This window comes from Crinia signifera, chromosome 12 (genome assembly GCF_055691185.1).
Source record: "Crinia signifera chromosome 12, ASM5569118v1, whole genome shotgun sequence".
Taxonomy (NCBI): domain Eukaryota; kingdom Metazoa; phylum Chordata; class Amphibia; order Anura; family Myobatrachidae; genus Crinia; species Crinia signifera.
In genome coordinates this window covers 28,154,599-28,181,215 of record NC_139228.1, presented here as the reverse complement: position 1 = coordinate 28,181,215, position 26,617 = coordinate 28,154,599, and the positions used below count along the sequence as shown (strand labels likewise).

The window sequence follows — 26,617 nt, the reverse complement described above, 5'->3', positions numbered from 1 at the left end:
ACGTTCCACGTCATTGGATGGGTGTTCCCCGGCATGCTGCAAATAGATGTTTATGTTAAACATCCACTGGCAGCCAGTGCGAAGGAACGGGCCTTGCGAATGGTGGGCCGGCGTACCATCATTTCCAAGGCGGGGCTAGGTTGGCTCGCAAGGATGCAAATACGCATCCAAGCCAATCAACCAAAATAACCCCCCAAGCCCCAAATCCCGGGAGAAAAAACTAAATCAAAATTTTTAATAGCTCCGTACTATCGATGGTGGGAAACCATCTGATTATCCCCCCCATCGGTGGTAAAAGTAGTTACCATTGGTTATAGACCATCAATGGCTTTAAATCCTCGATGTTTAATGGCCATCCCTAGTTAATAACACAGCTGGCGCAGAGATGCATCAATCCACTTCAGCTGCAGCAGTTACAGCAGCATTCCGGCCCATCACAGATGACTGCTGGATTATTACATTATATATTATTGCTCGGTGCGATGTGACAAGATAACATGTTGTTTATGTAAATACAGATTAATCTCCATCTTTATTAACAATAGATCACGTCTGGGTTGATTATGTTGCATGTTGGGACTGTGACTATACATCTTGTTATGTCTGCTACAAATTTGTTGACAATGTAATATTGTCGGGGAGGACTGTAGAACCAGCTAATCATGCGGACCCGACGGGCGGAGGATAGATCAGATCTGGCCACAATTACTCTGCAATAATCAGAGAGAACCAGATGATTGTCCCTATAGGAAGGACGCAGATGCTGACGGTTTTCCTACACGTTCACTTTCATGCATATCTGAGCATACATGCAGTAAAAGCCAGGGGAATCTTGGGGGGAGGTGAGCCCCCGTTATACTGTACACCATTCTTACCTAGTTTGTAAGTTTCGATAACATCTTTAACATCCACATGGACTCGAAGCGAGCAAGCCATGCAAGGGTATCACTGGCTTCCCCAACTGCACCACCACCCACCACCACCACCACCACCTCCCCACCCCGGGACAGTGTCCAATTAGCGGAACTGTAATCAGGGCACTTGGGAGATAATCACCTTAAGTACACAGATCCCCTCCTATACATGTGACTGCTCCCTCTGTATGATAACAGTTGCGAATCCGATATTAATATGTACAATCATATCTTATATGGTATAGTAATCTTGTATTTAGTTCATATCACAGCAACATTCTGGAAGATTTAATACAATCAGAGTGCACAGATCCCTCTTGTTTGCTGCAATAATCACCACAATTGTAAACTGTAAATTGTCAGAGTATTGAGGATAAACATATGAGCTCTAGACTTCGGATCACATGTATAACATAGCTGCCTACCCTCCTGCATTCTGCAGGAGACTCCCTGACATAGCAGTAATCTCCCTCTCTCCCTCATTAGTCTAGCAATCTCCCTCATGTCCCCTAGCCCACATTACACTGTTTTTGCAGAAAAAAGGAATGAGAGATAGATTGAATCATAAGCACCATTTCCCAGCACTTTACCAACTCTTACTAACTGCTTTGGGGATAATCTAAAGTTGGATATAAGTAATTTTAAAAGATTCCTCTCAGATGTAGCAGTACACACCCACGCTTTTAGGTGCCACGTTCACAATCTCTTTTCACAATCTCTCAATATATGGAACTAGACACACCCTTTAAGTGGAGCATGACACGCCCCCTCAATGGGGTGCTGTGCAAAATTATACTACCTACTATAATCTCCCTGAAAGTAGTTTTCAAAAGTAGGCAAGTATGATACATACAGTAACTGTGTTATATTCACATTCTGACCTTAAAATAGATATAAACTTGTGTGTACCATTGGGAGTGTGAAATGAGGTGTAAGTACAGTATTACATTCAGTGATTCATTTAATTCTATGGAGGATATACAGCTGGGAGTGAAGTTTATTCGAGGTAAAAACCTTTACTTACCATACACCCATCTGAGGGGCTTTCAACACCCACAATATGGAATTGAACAAATGGTCACATATTCTAGGGAAAATAGTCAGGCTTCTGACAGTCAAGATTCTGAAGTCAGAGAAAGGACTGTCTGTGAGTTATCCGGCACCCATTCTAGGAGGGTTTGCAGATGCTGGGAGGCTTGCTGATAAATGTAGTTCTACAGCGGACAGTTCTCAGGGGAGGGGGGAGAGACTTACTCCAGTAGTCACAGACACTCACTCATTCACACTGAATGCTCGGGACCGCTGCAGAAGGCTCTCAATGCTGGATTCAGCAGACACTGCTTTAGATGTTAATTATAGGCTAATTGCGCTAATTGGAAAGTTTCAATTGCCTAATTAGTGCTGGGGGGGGGGGGGGCAGCTTTGGCGTTATTTATAAACAAAAAAAGATGCCTCAATGTCTATAAAATCTCTGCATCCCCTGTATGTCCCCTAATTGAATAGCAAAATCCATGCTAAGGCCTTTTCAAATCTGCTGTCAACAATTGAATTCCTGTGTATACAGTATGTCACAATTATTGCAATCACTTTCCTGTTTTATCTGTTTGAAGGCTTTGAATCTTCTTAAGCAGTCCAATCACAGAACACAAACTGATCTATAGGTCATAAGCTTGCGAGCAGGGCCCTCCTACCATTTGGCTGTCTGTTGTTACCCAGTTTGTTTTATCTCTATTTATAATTGTAAAGCGCAACGGAACCTGCTGTGCTGTATAAGAAACGGTTAATAAATAATTATAACAGACATTTTGGAATCTCAGCGTCTTAAGAATTTTGTTCACTTTACCTTTCTGTGTGTGCACATAGGTCATTATTCTGGTTCACGCGCAAAGGCAAATTTCTTCTCAAATGGACAAAACCATGTGCACTGCAGGTGGGGCAGATGTTACTTGAGAGAATTAGATTTGGGTGGGATTTTACTTCAAACTGAGATCTACAGTATATTGCAGTGTAAAAATAAAGAAGTCAGTCTTTTCCCTGCACGGAAACAAAATAACTCACCCAAATCTAACTCTCTCTGCAAATGTTACATCTGCCCCCCCTGCAGTGCACATGATTTTGTCCATTTGAGAAGGAATTTGCCTTTGCGAGTGAACCAGGTGAAGGGCCAAAGTGTATGATTGGCTGCCACATGCACTGGTTTAGCCTATTGCAGTGACCATACATTATTTTAATTGGTCCTCTACTACCAACCCAGGGCACCCCTGCAGGTGCGGCATTACCCAGTTTGGGAGACACCAGTTTAATGGATTGTTTTTAGTTATAGTCAGACTCATGTGGTCTCACTGTGCACAGTGTCAATAATTACAAACTTCTCAGACACAAATAACTGATACTTTGTAGCGCATGATACAATCACAGTATGTACATTTATCAGAGAGCTGATATATGACAATGTAATTGGGCTAATGCCAAGAGATCCACTTTATATGCAATTCCTGGGTTCTGATGATACAGTAGACCAGAAGTTCACAAACGCGGTCTTCAAGGCACCCCAACAGTTCAGGTTTTAAGTATATTCAAGGCCAAGCACAGATGGTCAAATCAAATTGATTGGGGTATTCATTGTCACCTGTGGCCAAGCATGGATATACAGTACTTAAAGCCTGGACTTTTGAGGACCGCGTTTGGGAACCTCTACAGTAGACACTAGCGCTGTAGCAGAGTCTGCTATACAAGAACACGTCTCCAGGAAAATGGTGTCAGTGCCATTTTTCTAGTGATTTATCTAACAGGACAGGTGTTGACATTGATACAAAAATGGTAAAACTTTTGTCGACCTTTCAGCATTGACCTAGACACCTTAGACCTTTCCTTCTACACCCCTTTAGACACTCGAGGTTGGAGAAAATGTTGAGTCACCTGCTTATATTTCCCCGATATCGGTAACAGCAGACACCATGTATGAGTGTGTTACATACACACAGTATTGATGGGGGGCTTTTTCAGTTATGTTTTCTGTAGAATACACCCCCCAAACAATCAATCCCCTACTGCTGACTTACTGACAGAGCACAAGACACCCCTCCACAGATCTACATCCCAAACCCTGCAGAGCTACTATCAATAAGAACTGACTATAAGAACAGCCAGACTCCCCCATAAGCAGCCAGCCACACGTACTGAGGGATTTAACAGCATAGACAAAGCACCAATAGTCTAGACCAGGGGTGGCCAAACCTGTCCTCAAGATCTACCAACAGTCCATGTGTCTCAGGCCACCTGTGGATCTATAGTAGGAATGAATGCAGCAGGTTTGACAGTTAGTAATGACTACAGCTGTGCACCAGCTAGGTGATGTGGGTCATGTGGTAGTTAGTAATGACTACAGCTGTGCACCGGCTAGGTGATCTGGGTCATGTGACAGTAATGACTACAGCTGTGCACCGGCTAGGTGATCTGGGGAATGTGACAGTTAGTAATGACTACAGCTGTGCACCAGCTAGGTGATCTGGGTCATGTGACCGTTAGTAATGACTACAGCTGTGCACCAGCTAGGTGATCTGGGTCATGTGACCGTTAGTAATGGCTACAGCTGTGCACCAGCTAGATGGTCTGGAAAACGTGGACCGTTGGTAGATCTTGAGGACCGATTTGTCCACCCCTGTTCTAGAGGCTCTGAGAAATCCACCTTACATGAGCAAAAAATGCAGAGCTGATATATCTGTTATAACACAGGTGGGCCTAATGAATAATAAATACAGTGAAGGCCGATGAATTATCACCACCCACTGTACATGAAGCGATATTTGGGACATATCGGCGATTGTGCCCTGTACTGATCTCACCAGGCCTGACATGCCATCTGACAACACCACAACGTTACTGTACGGCAGGGAAATTGGTACTCACAGAGGACTTGAAGCTTCTGGCTGGAAGACTTGAAGGTGTTGGGCATTGACTCATGTCCCACGGTGCAGGTGATCTCGGCCTGGTCATCCGCTCTGGTCACTGGGAAGGTAATGATGCTCACTACAGTGAACGTTTTGCCATTAGGGTCCCTTGTCTCCAAGTTCTGTGCTCCTAAGGGGAGACCACAAGTATTTAGAAACAAAATATTTTCTTTCGTAGTATTAAGAAGAAGTTAATGAGGAATACAGAATAAATCATTCATTTAAAAAAAAACCTATATAAAATATACAGCATAATGTACTTCGGATTCCTTTGACACCTATCACCCACCAACCATCGCCCCCTCCCCATGCCACTGTGCCAGCCCCCTAAAAAGAAAATAATTGCACACTTTATGTTTCCTTTCTGTAAGACCTTGGATAATATGGGTGGGAGAATGACTGTCCCCGTCAGGACATGGTGTATATGATGACAGAGATTTGCTAGTTACTTTGTTATAGGGAAGGACTGTAACCGGTCCTTTGATCTTCAGAAGTAAAGCAGAATAACATTGTAACATCAAAGGGCAACTGAATCCAAAATTTTAATCTCCAGAAATAAAGCAGGAAGGTACTACAGTAGGTAAAGTTCAGTCTCACTCCGACTGTTGACTGCAGCAGAGTGTAATGTGTTCCTCTCCTCTCCATCCCAAAGAGCCAATCATCATCTTGCACATTGTACACAATAGGTTGAGGGTGGTGTGCGGGCAGGGGAGGTGGTGTGCGGGCAGGGGGAAGGTGTGCAGGCAGGGGGGTGTTATGCAGGCAGGGGGGTGGTGTGCAGGCAGGGGGGTGCGGGCAGGCAGGGAGGTGGTGTGCAGGCAGTGGAGGTGTGTGGTATGCAGACAGGGGGCGGTGTGCAGGCAGGGGTGGTGTGAAGGCAGGGTGATGGTGTGCAGGCAGGGGGTTGGTGTGCAGGCAGGGCGATGGTATGCAGGCAGGGCGATGGTGTGCAGGCAGGACGATGGTGTGCAGGCAGGACGATGGTGTGCAGGCAGGGGGTGATGTGTGGGCAGGACGATGGTGTGCAGGCAGGACGATGGTGTGCAGGCAGGAGGTGGTGTGCGGGCAGGATGATGGTGTGCAGGCAGGGGGTGGTGTGCGGGCAGGACGATGGTGTGCGGGCAGGGGGATAGTGTGCAGGGAGGTGGTGTGTGGGCAAAGGGTGGTGTGCGGGCAGGGGGTGGTGTGCAGAGAGGGGTTGGTGTGCAGGCAGGAGGTGGTGTGCGGGCAGGGGGATGGTGTGCAGGGAGGTGGTGTGTGGGCAGGGGGAGGGGGTGCAGGCAGGGGGATGGTGTGCAGGTTTGGGGGATGGTGTGCAGGCAGGGGGATGGTGTGCAGAGAGGGGTTGGTGTGTGGGCAGGGGGATGGTGTGCAGGCAGGGGGATGGTGTGCAGGCAGGGGGATGGTGTGCGGGCAAGGGGATGGTGTGAAGGCAGTGGGTGGTGGGAAGGCAGGAGGTGGTGTGTAGGCAGGGGGATGGTGTGCGGACAGGGGGATGGTGTGCGGGCAGGGGGATGGTGTGCGGGCAGGCGGTGGTGGTACGCAGGTGTTAGCATTTTTCTCAGTTCTTTTTTTAGGTTGTTAACTAATTTCAATTCTGCAATGTTTCCATAGTGTCATGTTGCTACCATGACAACCACTGTTACATGGTTTTTAGTGAACAGAGATGCTTCTGAGATTTGTGAACACTGCAGAATCCTCCCACTACTGACCCCCTCCTTCCTTCAAATGCCATTCTAAAAGATAAAATAAAGCAGGAAGGTACTACAGTAGGTAAAGTTCAGTCTCACTCTGACTTTTGACTGCACCAAAGTGTAATGTGTTCCTCACCTCTCCATCCCAAAGAGCCAATCATCATCTTGCACATTGTACACAATAGGTTGAGGGTGGTGTGCGGGCAGAGGGGTGGTGTGCAGGCAGGGGTGGTGTGCAGGCAGGGGTGGTGTGAAGGCAGGGGGTGGTGTGAAGGCAGGGAGGTGGTGTGCAGGCAGGGGTGGTGGTGTGCAGGCAGGGAGGGTTGGTGTGCAGGCAGGGGTGGGGGTGTGCAGGCAGGGGTGGTGTGCAGGCAGGGAGGTGGTGTGCAGGCAGGGGGGTGGTGTGCAGGCAGGGAGGTGGTGTGCAGGCAGGGGGGTGGTGTGCAGGGAGGTGGTGTGCAGGCAGGGGGTGGTGTGCATGAAGGGGGGTGGTATGCAGGCATGGGGCGGTGTGCAGGCAGGGGCGGTGTGCAGGCAGGGGCGGTGTGCAGGCAGGGGCGGTGTGCAGGCAGGGGTGGTGTGAAGGCAGGGGGTGGTGTGGAGGCAGGGGGGTGGTGTGCAGGCAGGGGAAGTTGGTGTGGGGGGGGTGTGCAGGCGGGGGGGTGGTGGTGGTGTGCGGGCAGGGGGGGTGTGCGGGCAGGGTGGTGGTGTGCAGGCAGGGGTGGTGTGAAGGCAGGGAGGTGGTGTGCAGGCAGGGAGGTGGTGTGCAGGCATGGGGGGGGTGTGTGCAGGCAGTGGGGGTGTGCAGGCAGGGGTCGTGTAAAGGCAGGGAGGTGGTGGGAAGGCAGGGAGGTGGTGTGAAGGCAGGGAGGTGGTGTGAAGTCAGGGGAGGTGCAGACAGGGGGAGGTGATGTGAAGGCGGGGGGGGGGGGTGTTGTGCAGGCAGGGGGGGGTGGTGTGCAGGCAGGGGTGGTGTGCAGGGGGGTGGTGTGCGGGCAGGGGGTAGTGTGCGGGCAGGGGATGGGATAGTATGCAGGTATTAGCATTTTTCTCAAGGTTTTTTTAGGTTGTTCCCATATTTCAATGTTTCCATAGTGTCATGTTGCTACCATGACAACCACTGTTACATGGATTTTAGTGAACAGAGATGCTTCTGAGATGTGTGTGCACTGCAGAATCCTCCCACTACTGACCCCTGCTTCCTTCACATGCCATTCCGAGAGCTGTAAATATGTGAATTATGTAAATATGTCATTTTATAGGTTGTGATAGATAAATGATGACAGGAAACTGCATCTCTCTCCAACGTTTTATACATCTGTCCCTGAGCATGTGAGTCTTCCGCACTGAGCGTGAGTCGTGTCAGGGAGTGAGTCATTCAGTATATAAGACTTAATCACTCACCTTGCACCTCTTCAGGTCCTTTGTACCATCTGATGTTGGCGGCCGGCTTGCTGCCACTTGTTGTGCATCTCAGAATAGCATTTTCGTTTTCATTGACCGGCCTCTCATAGCCAGTGATCTGGGGCTCCTGGGGGACCCCTGCAATTGGAGATGAAGAAACCTGTGAGCCAAGAGTCTCACTCAGAGACAGCGACACATAATCACTGCACAGCCTGGTCCTGGTCCAATGTCTGGGAGATATCCTACTGCCGATATACAGATGTGATATATCGCTGTGTTACACACTTACTGCTAAAAGCTATGTTACCACTAAGTAATTCCCGCCTCCTGCTCTCCCATTTGACTTAATGAGCATCTCTGACAGTGCTAATGTCAGTCATATCTGAGGAAGATTATTACCCTGTAACTTTGTTTATGTCTGTTCTGTCTCTATCACTGAAACACCGACTGTGATGTGAAAACATGAGATCAGGACGCTGACGATGTTTCCCATCAGGGGAAGATGCTGGAGCCAATCAAAAAACAAAGGTGCCATTGCTTCATTTCAATATTAGTTGTACCAGTGGCGAAACAATACCACCGGGATACGGTCGTATTGTCGACCCGACTTAGGTCGACAGTCATTAGGTCGACACCGTTGGGTCGACAGGGTTCAGGTGTACAGGTCGACATGGGTTAGGTTGACATGGTTTTTTTTTCCAAATAAAATAGTGTGCGGAGCGATGCGAGGGGCTGTGGTTCACTTCCAACTGTGTCCATGTCGACTGAGTCGACATTCGGGGAAAAAAAACAGTGAAAAACCCCATGTCAGCCTCGCGACCTGTCAACCTAACGCATTTGTCAACCTAAACCCAAGACGACCTTGTTGCATGTTAACCTAGACACCTGTCGACCTTCACCCATGTCGACCTAAAACCCTGTCGACTTTGTTGCCTGTCAACCCCACGGTGTCGACCGAATGACTGTCAACCTAAGTCGGGTCGACAATACGATCCACACCCATACCACCGCAGCGCAAGTGGTGGCCCTGGGGGAGCCGGCGTGGCGGGGGCTCTGCAGATTCCATGCGGTCTAGCTGTCTGCCTGGAATCTGCTAAAGACAGACCACCAAAAATGGCCACCGCTTTGGTGGAGGTTCTACTGGGGAAAGCAAATATGGACTACAAAGCAGCCCTTTACACTGAATTCCAAGCAAACATTTAGGGGCAGATTTATCAATGAGGGATCTTCTCATTTCAAATGATGAATGGTGCCCCAGCCAATTAGCTGCTGTCATGTGTTTGAAAAATACCAGTTAGGAGCTGATTGGCTGGAGCACCATTTATCACAGTGATAACAAGAATATCACCCGTTGATAACTCTGCCCTGTATTATGTATGTTATACCAGAGCCTAGTCTCACTCCCATGTCAGCAACCAGGAGGAGTAATGACACTGGGCAGGATTAATGCATCACTGTCTGCTAGCAATCAATGTCAGGCATATAGGTGTCAATCCTACCAGAGAGATAATGTGGAGACATTTAACCAATCAGCTGCTAACTGTAGCATCTTTGGAATAACAGCTATGCAGAAGTTCACCGGTTGCTCATGGCAACTACTCTCCAAGGCTTGATGCAGTAAGATAACCCGGGACCCCGACCAGACATACCTAGAACGGTCACCATTGCTTTCGCTGTCCTGACGGGCATGGTGAAGATGGAGCAGGTGTACTCTCCCTCATCAGATAACACCACGTTGCTAATACTGATAGACAGCTCATTTTTGGTGGACCTCACCAGCTGGATTCTGTTGTCCCTGAGAGCTGGGTGGGGAAGACAAGTTATAAGAAAGACATAGTAATCACAATAGCCAATATAACAAGGATGTACAATATAACAGCACAGAACAGACGGAAGGTAAGAAATCTAGAGGAGGTTCTTAAATCCATATTTACAGTAGTGCTGTATGTGAGATAAGTAATGCAAAGCGTGACAGTGAGGTACCCCAATATGTGGTAATGTACTATAGGGAAATATAAATGTGCTGTCATCTCGCACACAGCCAGCAGGAGGCGCACATACCTCTCTTCTCTCCAAAGTACAGCGTCTGCTGAGCTGGATTGGACCACTGGAGGGAAGACTCCTCATGTTCTTCCACATTGCAGGTTAGGGTCATTTTGCCTCCTGTGGCAACTAAGACATCCGATGTGACTGGTTGGCTGGCTGTGGACAAAGAGAACAAGGTTTATAAGCGTGATGGTCCTGCACTCTCCAGGTGTAGTGCATACTATGTATAGATGATATACAGCTGTTATATAGCAATGCAGTGGTGCACCATGCAATGCAGGGAAGCTACAGTATATATAATATAAATTCTACTCCGGGTGCCTTTCCTAGAGGTATGCTGCCTTCCATATGTCACCCATGCTAGAAAGGCTGGCACTTAGAAGACTTTAGTAACGGGCAAAAATAGCACTATAATGTACATATACAAAAGCCAACGTTTCCGGGAACGTTTCCTGACATTTGGGAAAAACAAAATTGTAAAAAAAACCTCATGTTGACATTTTGATTGTCAATTTTTCCATTGTCGACTAGCTGGTATCGACATTCCGCCCCTGTATACCTAAGTCAACATTCAGTATCCCCTACTGCCCCGGTGACATATTTACAGTAACCTGCATTGATAATATACAGATGTAACCCCTGTCGTCTCGGCAAGGGCTGGCGATTCTATCACCAGCCGCCAGAGCGCGCCCCATGGCAACGGAGCTCCCCGCCGACATCCGGCGGTCCCCCTTGCCGCCCCGGACCCCCCCCTAACCCTGCCCATCTCCCTGAAGCAGACATGGGCAGGGTGCCGCTACCCGCCCCAGTTTAATGGAGTCCCTGTCCGCTGGCGCTCGCCAGAGGGGACGTTCAGGTGGGCGCCGGGCAAGGACAAGGCCGGCTCCATCTGTATTGAGGTTTATTTACTAAGATGGGAGTTATATTGAAGATGGGATGTTGCCCATAGCAACCAATCACAATCTACTTCTTATTTACTTTCTAGATGATAATAGATCAAATCTGATTGGTTGCCCATAGCAACAACCCATAGAACTCCCATATTAGTAAATAAACCCCATTCTCTCTCACTGCTATAATCAGCAAAAGACAATCTGTGTTATCATCACGGCATGATAGTAAATAGGTGTCGTCTAATGTGGCCAGTGGCCAACTACGCGGGTCACTGCTAAGCTGACAGCCCCAATCCCCCAGAGATGCGACACATGATGATGATGAAGAGGGACAGGTTGGCCAATCAGAATATGCTGCGGATTCAAATCAAATGTTTCCAGACAAATGGCTCGTCACCAGCGAGAGACGTCCCTCTATTAGAGAACATCAATCTGACATGACAGCCACACATGTAAAACCCCTCTGACTTGAACAAGGAGAATTCTGATGAGAGCCGATGAGGAGAGTGCAGTGAGTGAGTCACAGGAGCACGGTGGAGCAGAGAGAATAGAGGTCTAATTGGGGAATAGGAATTATCACATTTATATGTGCTCACATCAATCCGGCATTTACCCCAAATCACTATGTATATGGTTACACCGGCACTCTGCAGCCTGGCCGCAGCATGGAGCAGACATTCCAAGGGAGCCGCAAGCCGCCCTATAAGCCTATGAGTGGCAGGCGATGGGGGGTGTGGTGATGGAATGGTTTACATAGGTGGGAAGTGGACTGGAATGAAGCCCCACTCATGAAACAGAAGCACAAACACATATCTGTGCCCCTATAAAATATTTGTCAAAAGGTCGACATGGTTTTTTTCCGCTGCGCTCGCAATGCGTCGGGCACGGTGCCTCGCTATGCTCGGCACACTATTTTATTCTCCCACCCCGCCCTAGTGGATGGTAGGGCATGAAATACCGCCTGTCGGCACATGTCAGCTCAAAAAAACAGTGAAAACCCCATGTTGACCTTTTGACTGTCAACCTAGACAATGTCGAACTAATGACCCGTCGAACTAACGACCTTTCGACCTAGAACCATGTCGAACTTTTCCTATGTCAACCTAGACCCATGTTGACATTTTCCTATGTCGACCTAATGGTGTCGAACATCATGCTGTAGACCAAATGACCGCATCCCCAACTGGGAGGCTTCTGGAAATCATGTGGCTTCCCTGACTCCCTGGAAAGGTGAGCGATTCTGCATTCTCTTCACCCCGGACCACACCCCTAGGAGGTGGGATTACAGTAGGTTAGGGGACACATCAATAGGTTGACAGTAATGAAGTAAACATCCAAAAGGTCAACATATGAAAATGGTCGGCATGCATTATGTCAACACAAGCAATAGGTTGACATGGAAAAATGTCGACATGCGTTTTCATGGTTTTTTCTTTTTCACAAAAGGCAGTTTTTCATACTTAACTATCCATGGACATATAGGGCCAGAGGCACTAAGCTTCAAACAGTGATAAAGTGGAGAGTGATAAACCATCAGCCAATCAGCTCCTACCTGTCATGTTACAGGCTATGTTTTAAAAATGTCAGGCATGAGCTGATTGGCTGGTGGTTTATTACTCTCCACTTTATCGCTTTTTGAAACTTAGTGCATCTGGCCCATAGGGAGAATATGAGAGTGTAGCGAGCGGGCCCAGTCCACTTATACGGAGCCCATGACAACTTACATTGACATAGACACAAAAAACTACAAAAACTCACGTCGACCCTTTTCAAGTCAACTTTTCCCATGTTGACCTATTTCTTGTGTCGACCTTTTGGCCACGTCGACCTATTGCATATCAGCTTTTGTCACGTCGACCCTTTGATTGTCGACCCTATGACCCATCCCCGTAGGTAAGCAAAGATCCTATTTGAAGTTTCCCCTAGCAACCATATAGAATGAACTAAAAGCTGATTAGTTGCCAAGAGATCTGTCTCTGGGGGAGATGTACCAAGCTACAGTAACTAAACAGGACAAGTGATTGTATCCCATCAATTATAGCTAGAAGATGGTTAGTTGCTACGGGAAACATCTCTCGTCCTTTGACTTGTGAGTTGTTAAATCTCCTCCTATTACTAGTAATGTTCTCAGACTACGAATCCAAGTAACACAAAGCGTCTGGGGGGGGGGGGGGGGGGGGGGCGGACCAGTTCTCCTGTCAGAGAAGCTCCTCGTCATTATCACAGCACAGGACAGTTGCCCACAGTCTCTGAATTCCAGGCATAGTCCGGGGTTTAATGCTTTATTCTGGCATTTATATTGTCCCCACTGCACAGCACTGATGTGACCGTACTACAGTATACTCTGCACAGTCCCCCTGCTGTTATTCTGTATAGTTACTGACAATCTCACTCTTAAGGTGGGTATACACGGATAGATTTTGCAAAAGATGTGGGCGTTCCCGATCGATCGTAAAGACCAATCGTTCAAATCGTTCCGTGTTTTGGAACGATATTGCCAGCGATGCGCGCACCCGCCAGTCGTTAGTAGAGGTCGCTGATCTTCCCTGCATGCAGAAAGATCAGCGACCAATCGCTAACGATGTGCACAATCGTTTTGGTAATCGTTTCTTCACTGTCCAATTTGGGTTTGGCTGACGACTAGGAAACCACTCCCCTCCTCCATTACGTCAACCTGTCCCACCCTGGCTGCGTGGAGAGGAGCACCGCATGGTGAAGGAGGGAGCAGCGCGTAAAAAACTGTTTGCCACCGCGATGTAAGTAGCTTTCTGCCCACCAATGTTGTACACACAATGCACCCCTTGTGTATGTAGCTGCCGCTGCCCACCAATGTTGTACACACAATGCACCCCTTGTGTATGTAGCTGCTGCTGCCCACCAATGTTGTACACACTGCACCCCTTGTGTATGTAGCTGCTGCTGCCCACCAATGTTGTACACACTGCACCCCTTGTGTATGTAGCTGCTGCTGCCCACCAATGTTGTACACACTGCACCCCTTGTGTATGTAGCTGCTGCTGCCCACCAATGTTGTACACACTGCACCCCTTGTGTATGTAGCTGCCGCTGCCCACCAATGTTGTACACACTGCACCCCTTGTGTATGTAGCTGCTGCTGCCCACCAATGTTGTACACACTGCACCCCTTGTGTATGTAGCTGCTGCTGCCCACCAATGTTGTACACACTGCACCCCTTGTGTATGTAGCTGCCGCTGCCCACCAATGTTGTACACACTGCACCCCTTGTGTATGTAGCTGCCGCTGCCCACCAATGTTGTACACACTGCACCCCTTGTGTATGTAGCTGCCGCTGCCCACCAATGTTGTACACACTGCACCCCTTGTGTATGTAGCTGCTGCTGCCCACCAATGTTGTACACACTGCACCCCTTGTGTATGTAGCTGCTGCTGCCCACCAATGTTGTACACACTGCACCCCTTGTGTATGTAGCTGCTGCTGCCCACCAATGTTGTACACACTGCACCCCTTGTGTATGTAGCTGCTGCTGCCCACCAATGTTGTACACACTGCACCCCTTGTGTATGTAGCTGCTGCTGCCCACCAATGTTGTACACACTGCACCCCTTGTGTATGTAGCTGCCGCTGCCCACCAATGTTGTACACACTGCACCCCTTGTGTATGTAGCTGCCGCTGCCCACCAATGTTGTACACACTGCACCCCTTGTGTATGTAGCTGCCGCTGCCCACCAATGTTGTACACACTGCACCCCTTGTGTATGTAGCTGCTGCTGCCCACCAATGTTGTACACACTGCACCCCTTGTGTATGTAGCTGCCGCTGCCCACCAATGTTGTACACACTGCACCCCTTGTGTATGTAGCTGCTGCTGCCCACCAAACACCTCATTTATTGCGAACATCCAAAATACTAAAACTGAACTGAAGTAACAGCAATATAACATTTATTTAGTAAGCAAAAGCATGATATGGTGTACAACTACATATTTTTGTGAAAACTAACCAGAAAACATAACTTTTTAATTACAGAGACATGACCAGTGAACGGGAGCGGGAGTTCCTTACAGGCTTTTTTGCGATCTATCAGGAACACGAATGCCTATGGAAGGTCAAATCCCGCGACTATGCAAACAAAAATAAGAAAGACCTCGCTATAAAGCACCTCGTGACCTACAGCCTCCAATTCCACGAGGAAGCCTGCCCAAAATGGGTGCGCCGTAAAATCCAGAATGTGCGCACAGTCTTTCTAAAGGAGCACAAGAAAATTGCTGCATCGCGGTCTTCAGGTGCTGGTGCCCAGGACGTGTACCTAACCAATCTGTGGTACTACGACCAATTAAAATTCGTCCTAGAACAGGATCCAGAGCGCCCATCAAGAATGCTTTTGGTCGAGGAGGTGCCAACAGATGATACAGAAGATAATGGGGATAATTCAGCCAGTGATTTGGTAAGTTGACTGCAACAAAAGCCCACAATTCACAACTCTATTAGTGTAGGCACTCCTCCTGCCATGGCACTGCACCAACACCATTAAAATATGCCAAGTACTGCTCGCGGACAGCTTTAGCCCGTGCACTCCCTGTCTCATGGAGGGCAGGTGCTCCAACAGAGGCAATATTCGACACTTCCTCTGGTTGATTGGGATCATCGACCATGTTGATGGCAGTTTGTTGTTGCATTGCTTTGCGTCGCAAGTAGTTGTGCAACACACAACATGCCAGCACAACCCAGTCGATTTTATCAATCCGCAAGTTAATTGCCGTGTGTAGCACACGGAAGCGGTTGCTCAGAATCCCAAAAGTGTTCTCAACAACACGCCTAGCCCTCGACAGTCTATAATTAAAGATTCGCTGTTGAGGTGTCAGCCCCCTTTGAGCATATGGCTTCAACAGATGTTCGTGTAGAGCAAATGCTTCATCAGCCACAAAAACATAATTTAAGCCATGTTTGGTATCAGGCACAGTTGGCAACCTTAGCCTATTAGACATCATGCGCTCATAAAACTCAGTTCTTTTAAAGGATCCCCCATCCGAAGCGCGTCCATTTTTCCCAACATCCACAAAAATAAATTCATAGTTTGCATTTACCACCGCCATCAGTACAATACTGAAGTATCCTTTATAATTGAAATAATAAGATCCTGAGTGTGCAGGCGGTGTGATGCGAATGTGCTTCCCATCTATTGCTCCCCCGCAGTTTGGAAAGTTCCAACGCCGATCAAACTCGTTGGCAATTAAAGTCCAGTCCTCTGTGCTGGATGGAAACTGTGAACACATCAAAAAATGAAAAAGAGATTAATATAATTTTTGTACTTTCAACAGGCTTCCACACCGGATCTGGAACAACTCGCATCCCCTGTTCTCTCCAGCCCTACCGAAACATCCACAGGCGTCGCCTCCAATGCTGGAAGTGATAGCTCAACTACCAGAAGAAGGTACAGACGTCAGGATGCAACGGCCAAATCGACTACTGATCAAAATGCAGTTCTACTACAGAAAGTCGAGCAAGTTTTAAACAAGGAACCCGATTATTTTGCGAATTTTGCAACTCATGTTGGTGGTGCATTACGCAAGATGGATCCTGACCAACAGGTTGAATTCGAACGAATTGTATATGATTTGCTGTACCGTGGCAGGAACAAACGCCTCAAACCAGAAACAGGTGTTTGCGATTACACTATGCCTCCCCCTAGTGTAGGCCACCCAAGGTCATACCTAACCCCTCCAAACATTGGTGAACCTCCATGTGCGGTGCTGAACGCCACGCCTGTTCACCATGACCCCAGTATAACATACCAAGCCAGTGCTGGAATGGTCGCCTCCAGATTACACATAAGTAGCCCACCCCCCACCTATCCCCGTACAGTGACGCCCACCGGCCCAGACCTGCATGAACCAGGTAGAACATACCAGTCCAATGCAGGAATGGTCAATGCCCCATTCCACATGACTAGCCCACCCCCCACCTATCCCCGTACAGTGACGCCCACCGGCCCAGACCTGCATGACCCAGGTAAAACATACCAGTCCAATGCAGGAATGGTCACTGCTCCATTCCACATGACTAGCCCACCCCCCACCTATCCCCGCACAGTGATGGCCAGGCCAGAGCAGAATCAACCTGCAAACTCATTTCCCTCGACCTCATTTGACGTCATCTATAGTGCATTGCAGGACTGCAATGATGACGGCAAAAATGTGGTTCAACTGTAACATTTTTGTGGTTTCCACTAATGGCTTCAATATGATACTTCATGGGTCCTCAAACTGCGGCCCTCCTGATGTTGTGAAACTTCAAATCCCAGCATGCCTTGTCACAGTTTTAACACTCCCTTAAAGCAAAACTGTGGCAAGGCATGCTGGGATTTGTAGTTTCACAACATCTGTAGGGCTGCAGTTTGTTGACCCATGTGATACTTGAATACCACCATCCATCTTTGATTAAACATTCAGCTTCCCTTTCATAGTTAATGATGTGTGATGCAGTGCTTGTTGCACTGGTGGTCTATTGTTTTGTCTCTCGTGTTTGGGACACATTTGTCTCGGTTGCTTGCTACGCACCACACTATTTAACATCAACTCCATACCTTCTTCGATAGTGTGTGAATGAAAATGGAGGTCCTTAACATTTTTCACATACATGGCTCTCTTTTAATTTATTTTGCCACTTAAAAATCATGTGACATGTTTTATTTTATTCTTGATAATCCAAAAGCAGCAATATGTTTTGCGTAATGTGCACCGGTGTACAAATTAAAATAAAAAAAAAGTTTGGCACCTGAGTATATTGTATGTGTTATTTACGCTTACCTTAAAGTACTGAGACTTCAGGACTTCCACAATAGCCTGGCAAGTTTCAGGGATAATCCTCCCCAATGCCTGAGGTGAGATCAGGGAGCCAAACTTCAGATCAGCCAGGGATCTTCCTGTGGCAAGGTACCTCAGGGTGACGACCAGTCTCTCCTCCGCAGAAATTGCCGCCCTCATATTAGTGCTCTCTTTCTGGATGATCGGAGTGACCAGACGTAGCAATTCCTGAAACGTGTCCTCATCCATTCGCAGAAAATTCCGGTAGTCACAGGGGTGGGTACCTCGGATCTCCACCAGGAGAGACATGTGGGACTGAGTGTCCCTCCTCAGTAGCCATTCCTTGGTCCAACAGGATCTCGCCTGCCTCCTCCTTCGGGCTGGATCCCTACGTTTCAGCATGAGATATGCGTAGCACAACGCAAGCTGGTATTGATAGGAATCCATAATGTGAGCAAAACAGGCCAAAATCACACTTTGCTAGCAAAAGCACTGCAGTAGCTGGATAAATCCAGTCTCTCCAACAACAATACTGCTGTGAGGTAGAATGGAGGATGCTTGTCTACCCTGTTAAGTCACACCCATTATTCCGCCCATTATTTATAATTCAAAGGACACTAGATCAATCGTCTGTGTTTTAAGAGAAACGACCAACGATATCGACTCGCTAACGATCGGTCGTTTGTCCCAAATCGTTAGGTGAATCGTTTCACTTTGTCATGAAATCGTTGGTTCAGGAGTTCAGACCGAATCGTTAGCGAGATCGAATCGTTGGACACATCTATCCATGTATACCCACCTTTACTGTATGTTAATTGAACGGATAGTATACACCAGGGGTGGCCAACCTGTGGCTCTAGAGCCGCATGCGGCTCTCCCCCTGTTAAAGTGTGGCTCCTGCTCCCACTGCTGCCCGCCGCCCACCGTCTGTCCCCGTCCCCATCACCCGCTGCCGGTTCCTCGAATCCCTTCTCCTTCTGAGGGGAGGAGAGCGCACATCGCTTATCTCCCCTACCCCTCACTGTGCATCCTTGTGACTGGGTCATCCGCCAATCAGAGCTCGCGGGCCGGCAGCCAATCAGGAGCTGGCCCGCGAGCTTTGATTGGTGGACGGCCCAGTCACAGGGAAGTGAGGGGGGGAAGGAGACGCGCGGTGTGCTGTGCTCTCCTCCCCTCAGTGACATGACAGGACTGCAGGGGGACACCAGACTGTCCTCTCCACGCCCGGCAGCAGCAGCAACAACGGTGAGTACTGCTGCTGGGAAATTAGCACTGTGGGGGCATAGCAGTTTGTGGCACTGTGGGGGCATAGCAGTTTGTGGCACTGTGGGGGCATAGCAGATTATGGCACTGTGGGGGCATAGCAGATTATGGCACTGTGGGGGCATAGCAGTTTGTGGCACTGTGGGGGCATACCAGCTTTTTGGCACTGTGGGGGCATACCAGCTTTTTGGCACCGTGGGGCATACCCAGCACCGTGGGGGCATATGTGTATCTGGCACTATTGGGGGCATATGTATATATGGCACTGCACTATTGGAGGCATATGTGTATCACACCCACCCAAGGGGTCCAAATAGACCTTGACCCTTTTTTGGCACGCGCGTCGAAGGTGCGCACATGTTGTTGGCTCTTTAGCTTGAGTACAGATATTTTTCGGCTCTTTACCTCTGACCGGTTGGCCACCCCTGGTATACACACAGTAATAATATTTATCAAGGATGAATACTCATCCGCTGAGCGCGTGGCACGGTCAGAGAGGCGTTTCCTGGATTTTATTGTAACGGTGGACATGGTACCAGGGTTGCCTACTTTTACAGAACTGCGCGGGGGGGGGTTCTCGACCCTCTACGGGGTACAAGCAGAGGGTGAAATAACCTGTGTTATAGTCACGTATAAGGTTCCCATAGCTGAATCTGCCCATTAATGTTATCAGCCACATAATACATCACTGTGTATAGCACGTGTCTAACCACAGTAATTGTGCCATGTCCCTTTAAATAAATCTTTAAAGATGTCAGAGGCCACAGTAACTGCAACAAAGCTGGATTGAAGAAGCTGCGCATCCTGTGGGCGTCAGATGCTGCGAACAGCACATTCCGCAGGAGTCACAGCCTCTGCTTCCTAAGATGATCTGGAAGGGATGTTTGTCTTCTAAAAAGCACCCGATAAATCTGTTTTACTGATGAGCAAGGCTCTATCTTAGTGACTGGACGGTATTCTCCTGAGCTACAGTACACAAGGCTTAGTAAGGCTATGTACTTGGATGTGTAAATAAAAATGATGATCCCCAATCAGACCGTACATGTTAGTGCTTGATGGGGATTGCAGTGCAGGGTGTTACTGTCAATGCTTCTTGTTCCATTATGACACATCTGTCAGTATTAGAGATGAGCAGTTTGGCTTTGCTGAAAACCGAACACCCCGAGTCATACTTGCCCACCCTCCCAGAAGGAAAGGAGGCTCCATAAATTAGAGTGGCCCTCTCGGGCCCCCGGAAAGGTGTGCAAGCCTTCCGCTTGTCCATGGACACAACCATTTCCTCCTCCTCCTCCTCCGCCATTCAAATACCAGCAATTGTGGCTCTCTAGGGTGGGGCTAAAATGACACAAATTGCATATTTTGCCTAATTTTAGCTGGCCCCTTCTTCTTAGACCAGTGGTCAGGGAACTCGGTCCTCATTACCCCACACAGTGCATGTTTTGCTGGTAACCCAGCAGGTGCACAGGTGTACTAATTACTCAGACACATTTTATAAGGTCCGCAGGTGGAGTTAATTATTTCACTTGTTATTCTGTGAGGAGACCTGCAAAACATGCACTGCGTGGGGTAATGAGGACCGAGTTCCCTGACCACTGTCTTAGACCTACAAATACAGTAGCTGGGTTCGCCTGTGGTGGGGTCGGGACAGGAGGACACCAGGCTCTGTTTCCGCTCCCCAAAAATGAAGATGAGCATCTCATCTCCAGGCTTCTTCCAAAGAGGAGATAAAAAAAGTAGGTAACCCAAATTTAAGGGACTCGATTCAAAATGGAGTCACAACTCAAGTCACTCTGGGGTTACAAGATGAACCAAGTCCCAGGTCAGGTCACTTTGGGTTTCCCAATAGAACCAAGTCCTGGAAGAGGTCACTTTGGGGTTCCAAGTAGAACCAAGTCCTGGATGAGGTCACTTTGGGGTTCCAAGTAGAACCAAGTCCTGGATGAGGTCACTTTGGGGTTCCCAGCAGAACCAAGTAGAACTTTAGGGTATTGAGTAGAACCAAGTCACTGTTCAGATCTCAAAAAAGGATCTTGCGTGTTATGGATTCCATGTAAGTCCCTCCCTCAAGATTTCAGCTGCCACAATTGTTCCAGAGAGACTGACGATGCCTTGAAATTAATATTATCGATGCCAATAATAACACAGAAACAAAAACAAAAAAAGGACCAAGTTACACGATTTCTGCTGTTTTATCAATTTTGAAACAATTCCAAATCCAAAACACAATGCTGGTTTACAACCAACGGCTCTCTATCCAGCATTCATGTGTTTAATGGAAAAATGGATTGAATGCACTTGCTAATGCAGATCAAACACATGCCCACACTGCGGCGTATACGTGCTTGTACTTGCATTACAGAACACACAGACAAACACCAGCGTGAACCTACCCTCGGAGGCTAGCTGCATGACAATGTGAGAGGCCTGAAGACAGGAGGGATTGATTGAGACCGGGAATAAATCTTATTACCTCAGCTAGAACCTCGTTTTAATTATTTATGCAGCCTGGCAGTGATTGCTGATTTAATCTCGCATTTAAGCCTTTTAATAGAAGCAGCGCGTCCCAGTAGATATTTTGCTTATCGCACATTAGCCATCTTTCAGGTGAGAAAAAATGGCTTCCTCATTTACCTCAAAGAAAGAGGAGAATAACAGATTTCTAATTCCTACAGTACTGCACATACACATACAGTACTGCACATACACATACAGTACTGCACATACACATACAGTACTGCACATACACATACAGTACTGCACATACACATACAGTACTGCACATACACATACAGTACTGCACATATACAGTACTGCACATACAGTACTGCACATACACATACAGTACTGCACATACACATACAGTACTGCACATACACATACAGTACTGCACATACACATAAAGTACTGCACATACACATAGAGTACTGCACATACACATACAGTACTGCACATACAGTACTGCACATACACATACAGTACTGCACATACAGTACTGCACATACACATACAGTACTGCACATACAGTACTGCACATACAGTACGCGCGCACAGGTATGTCCATACGTCACGCACATGAAATCTATCCATTAGGTGTTATATAGTATTTGCAAAGAATATTTGTGGGGATTATTTGTCGGACGGCCCTTACAAGTATTAGGTCGACAATTGGAAGGTTGACAGTGAAAAGGTCGACATGAGTTGTTCACCCTTTTTTCTTCAAATAAAAATAGTTTTGCTATTTGGCCATGCTAAAACTGTAGCAGGGCAAGCTGGGATGTGTAGTTCATCAACAGCTGGAGTGTCAAGGTTAGCCATTACTGGACTAGGATGTGGAGGGAGAATATACTGTATCAGAGTGCCAATTGCAGTGAGACACCGTGCCTGATGCATGGGGAGCGCAGCGTATCATGCGGATGGGGGGGGTGTACACTGTTACGGTGTCCGTGTCGACTTATGATGACATTTAGCCCAAATAATGTGAAAAACTTGTGTCGATCTTTTGACTGTTGACCTTCCTTCTTATTGTCGACATAATGCATGTGTCGATCTTCCGACCCTGTTGACCTATTCCATGTGTTGACCTGTCGACCTTTAGTGGTCAACCTAATGTATGGCGACCTTCATACTGTCGACCAATAACCTTTCTCACAGACGAAAAAATTGTTTTTCAGCGTCGGTGTTTACGTTATTCTGGGATCTATTTAATAAATGTAAATATATAACAGCAGGGAATATGCATTCTGTTCCTGCTTTACTCCGCTTGCCCTGTCATCCCTGCTCCCATGCTGGTTCCCTCATCCCCGCCTGCACACCGCCACTCTACTATCCCAAAAACAGGGACGTTACTCCTCCATTTACATAGAAGCCAGCTGCCCCGCCCCTTCCACCCAGGCACCTCTCCCTGTCAATCGTGCAGAGGCATTCGCTCTTCTGCGCTGCCATCGCAGGACCCGTCCGTTGCCCAGAATCCCACCATTGGACATAATGCGGGTTGGATTACTTCTGCGATCCAGCCTGAATTAGCCCCACTGTTTGTGCAAGTAAAAGATTTTTCAAATCAGGGCTGCCCCATCACTTAAAAATATAAAAATACAGAAAAGTTTTTTTTGTGCCACTTTTTGCTGTGTTTTTTTTTTTTTTTTTAAAGAAACCTTTAGATGTTGGCATATTGGAGCTAATATAGCAACAGCCACACAGTAGCTGGAGGTAACTAAGCTGTACTGGACTGTATTTTAAGGAGGCGTATTCTACTTTAATGCGGTCTCTTGTGAGTGCGGTCAGCTCCTAGCAGGCACTAACGCAGCACTGAGATCACAGAGCTTAGGGAGACATTACACCCGGCAGAAGAACACTGCACTAGGACCAGAAGAGGAGATGCTGAAATGTCAGGAAAAGCTGATTATTATGATTTAAGTGTGAGATATGGAAAAAGATTCCGTGACCCAAAGCTCTTCAGCAAATGGACCCTTTTCAAAGCCTGAGAGTGCATTATACTAATGGAGAGCCATTATCCGGAGCTAGGCAGGCTTTCAAGTGGGTGATTTGCTCTAATCCCACAGATAAATGTGGTGTGTAAGTACAGTGAGGGAATTCCACCAGTGTCTGCGGACACTGTAAATACATGTTAATATAATAATTCACTATCGATACTGAGTGCACAGAACAGACATTCAGGCAGATAGTTGGAACCGGGGAAGTATTCTAAGGTAAGGCTTAGCCTGTGGTAAGGATTACGTTGCTGTTGGTAGGGGTTAGGCCAGGGCTGGGCAACACCGGCCCTCCAGATGTTAATGAACTACACATCCCAGGATGCTTTGCATTAGTTTTGCTATGTGGCCATGCTGAAACTGATGCAAGGCATGCTGGGATGTGTAGTTCATCAACATCTGGAGGGCCGGTGTTGCCCAGCCCTGGGTTAGGCTATGGGGGTATGGATCATTGAATAGACAGCAACTAGGCCGACAAGCCTTAGGTCGACACCACTAGATCAACATGCATTAAGGTTGACATGCAGAAAGGTCGACAGGTCATTAGGTCTACACAAGCATTAGATCAACATGGGGAAGGTCGATATTGAAAAGGTCCACATGGGGTTTTTCAGTTTTTTGGTCCCAAATTTTGGCACAGTCAACATGGACACTGAAACGTAGCACTGCGTCCCCTCCACGCCCTAGTGGATGGTAGGGCATGAAATACCACCTGTCGGCACATGTCGGCTCCAAAAAAAAAAGAGTGAAAAACCCCATGTCGACCTAATGACCTATTGACATAACTTATGTCGACCTTCCTGCATGTCGACCTTCAGTCATGTCGACCTAGTTATATCAACCTAATGCTTGTAGACCTAGTGACCTTATCCCGGCTATGGGTAGTGACAGGTTGGGGTTAGGCTATGAGTAGGGACACAATCAGCTGAAAATGTTACACAATGTCGACATGCTGACTTTCTTTCAACATTGATCATTTTAACCTTATGTCACTGTGAATGTGGAAATAACAGCCATGTTGACATGTTATGTGGTAACTTGCCCGCGCACACTTTCTCTAGCTCTGCAATAATGATAACTAGGCCACTAAATTAGAGACACGGAATATTTTCCCCAAGTACTAGCTGACGCGCATAAGGATTTTATGTCATTATTCATTATACTATACGATAAGTTTTCCACAAGAGAATCGCGCATTAGAAGTAAGGGAAGTCTGGCGGAATAAAAGGCGAGAGCTTCACTATCACTAATCACAGTCTGGATTGGCAAATCCAGGAGGTGAGAATTCATAGACTCAAGCATGGATATCCTTAAAACCTGGACTGCAGGGTCGGACTGGCCACCTGCCATTTATGGAGAATGCCGATGGCCTGATGGTATTCCAGTGGCTAACTGCTGCCACTGGAGTTCCTGGTCTGTTTTATAGCCCCAATCTGTCCCTGCTAGGGTGACTTATCCCGGGATTTAGCCCCAAATTTGCCAGGATTTCAATCCCAGGATTGGAGTATTCTGCGTAGAGTGATGGTCAGAGGTCTCGCTGTGCAGGACGCACCGCCGCATCCCTCCCCCCCCCCCCCGGGACGCACTACCCGCCCGCTCTGCTGCTGCTACCAATCTCCCAGTTGCTCCTGTAGGCACTGGCCATCCCTGCACTACTGCTGCCTGTCCTGCTCCCAGCTGCCCGCCCATGTAAGTGTGCGGGGTGGCCAGATTGGGGGGACGGGGGCATGTTATTTTTTTTATTAGGCATGTCAAGCCCAGGATTAAGCATCTTCAATTCCGGGCCCCTGGATTGAAAAAAAAATGCTCTGGGATTGGCGTCCCTAGTCCCTGCTGAACTGTATTGGTGGAATTTGGGAAACTCTGCTTTAACCCCATAGGATGAGAGAACCAGAAAGTGAGAGATTTGGTAAGAAATCTACAGGTTTTTTTTAAAGCGGCAATCATTTACACTGCAAAACCAGTTTGATTTTACAGTGTAAATGATTGCCGCTTTAAAAAAAAAAAACTTGGCAATTTCTTACCAAATCTCTCACCCTATTTCACCCTAAACTCATTACAGACCAGGTTTTAGGATATCCATGATTGAGCAGAAGTAATTTAATAAGTGCCTCAGTCAACTTGTTTTAACCATATGGACTTCAGAATGGACAGCCTTAAAATCTGCACTGCAACGAAGGGTGGAAAACGATGGTTTAACCCTTGGACTGCTAGATGCCCAACGGCACTTCAATGGGAAAATCGATGACAACAAAGTACCATTCAGCAGGATGATAATGCAGTTATTCCATAAGTGGCTTCATATACGGACAGCCGCCAGGCTTCTATATACTGTACTTCAGTTGGCCGATGTCCAGTCCTTGAGATTGCAATTACTGATCAGCTCCAAAAGATTGCCAGCTCTGTGGGACACCTATTGAAGCCGCCGGCAGACATAATATATAATCATAGATACTAATCTCCTATCCTCGCTGGCAGTAGCCTCAGGAGTGGGATTTTCAGAGTCTCGCGGCTAAGTGCCCACAAACTTGAATTATTAAAGAGCCTGGAATATACCCCCCCAATCCTGCATGCTATTACAGGCAGGAGCGGGGTGCGGGGTCTCACAGCTCTCATTATGATGCCCGCATTAATTGGTACACATAATTAGGTCTTAAAGGTCAATATATATCAACAAGGAGGAAGATCTTTCCTGACACGCTGCCTCTCAGTGTTGTGTTTCCGCTGACAGAGGTGTCAAACGTAGGCCTAGTTTAATTGGATTTCTTAAGCTGATTTGCAGTTAAATAAGCCAAGATTGTCCACAGTTTATTTTAAAATGTAACCTGCAAACAACATTAAATCACAAGTCGGAGAAGGAGCAGGGGGTGAGGGGGCGTATTTGTCAATAACGTGTGACTCTCTTCATTATCTGGTAGGTGACGGGGAAGGGACATGCGTCATGTTTTGTCTGTGTGATAAAACGCACATTTGTGTCACTCAGTTTAGTAAATGTGCCGGAACTGGCAGCCAGCTATTAATTAATGGCAGTTCACTCGGGTACCTGGCCTTAATTTGTTGGTGTACGGACAGATACACTGGCATATTTATAATGGGTACAGTGTGTGTGTGTGTGTGGGCCTCTGGGGGTCTAGGGGGTACACACAGCAAACCCTTCGCCCATTATGTTTCAATACTTA

At 47.5% G+C, this 26,617-nt stretch overlaps 2 protein-coding genes across 4 annotated transcripts in view; one reads left to right on the top strand and one right to left on the bottom strand.

Annotated features, from left to right (window-relative positions):
* CADM3 (cell adhesion molecule 3) overlaps nt 1-26,617 on the bottom strand; it is a 244,558-nt gene that overhangs the window by 57,452 nt on the left and 160,489 nt on the right. For all 3 annotated transcript variants that reach the window (XM_083167054.1, XM_083167055.1, XM_083167056.1), the window contains 4 exons: nt 10,024-10,164; nt 9,612-9,764; nt 7,963-8,100; nt 4,824-4,994 (listed from right to left, as the gene is read on the bottom strand). In XM_083167054.1, the coding sequence (XP_083023180.1) occupies nt 4,824-4,994; nt 7,963-8,100; nt 9,612-9,764; nt 10,024-10,164 (603 nt within the window). The remainder of the gene's footprint in view (nt 1-4,823; nt 4,995-7,962; nt 8,101-9,611; nt 9,765-10,023; nt 10,165-26,617) is intronic.
* On the top strand, nt 14,721-17,207 carry LOC146049737 (uncharacterized). Its single transcript, XM_083166347.1, has 2 exons — nt 14,721-15,329; nt 16,204-17,207. The coding sequence occupies exons 1-2, from the start codon at nt 14,916-14,918 to the stop codon at nt 17,092-17,094; spliced, it is 1,305 nt and encodes a 434-aa protein (XP_083022473.1). The 5' UTR covers nt 14,721-14,915; the 3' UTR covers nt 17,095-17,207.

What these genes read in the sequence shown, in the direction of transcription:
- LOC146049737 (XM_083166347.1), top strand. Translation starts at nt 14,916, where the DNA reads ATGACCAGTGAACGGGAGCGGGAGTTCCTTACAGGCTTTTTTGCGATC. An exon ending in ATAATTCAGCCAGTGATTTG is followed by an intron (nt 15,330 to 16,203) that starts GTAAGTTGACTG and finishes TACTTTCAACAG; the next exon opens with GCTTCCACACCGGATCTGGA.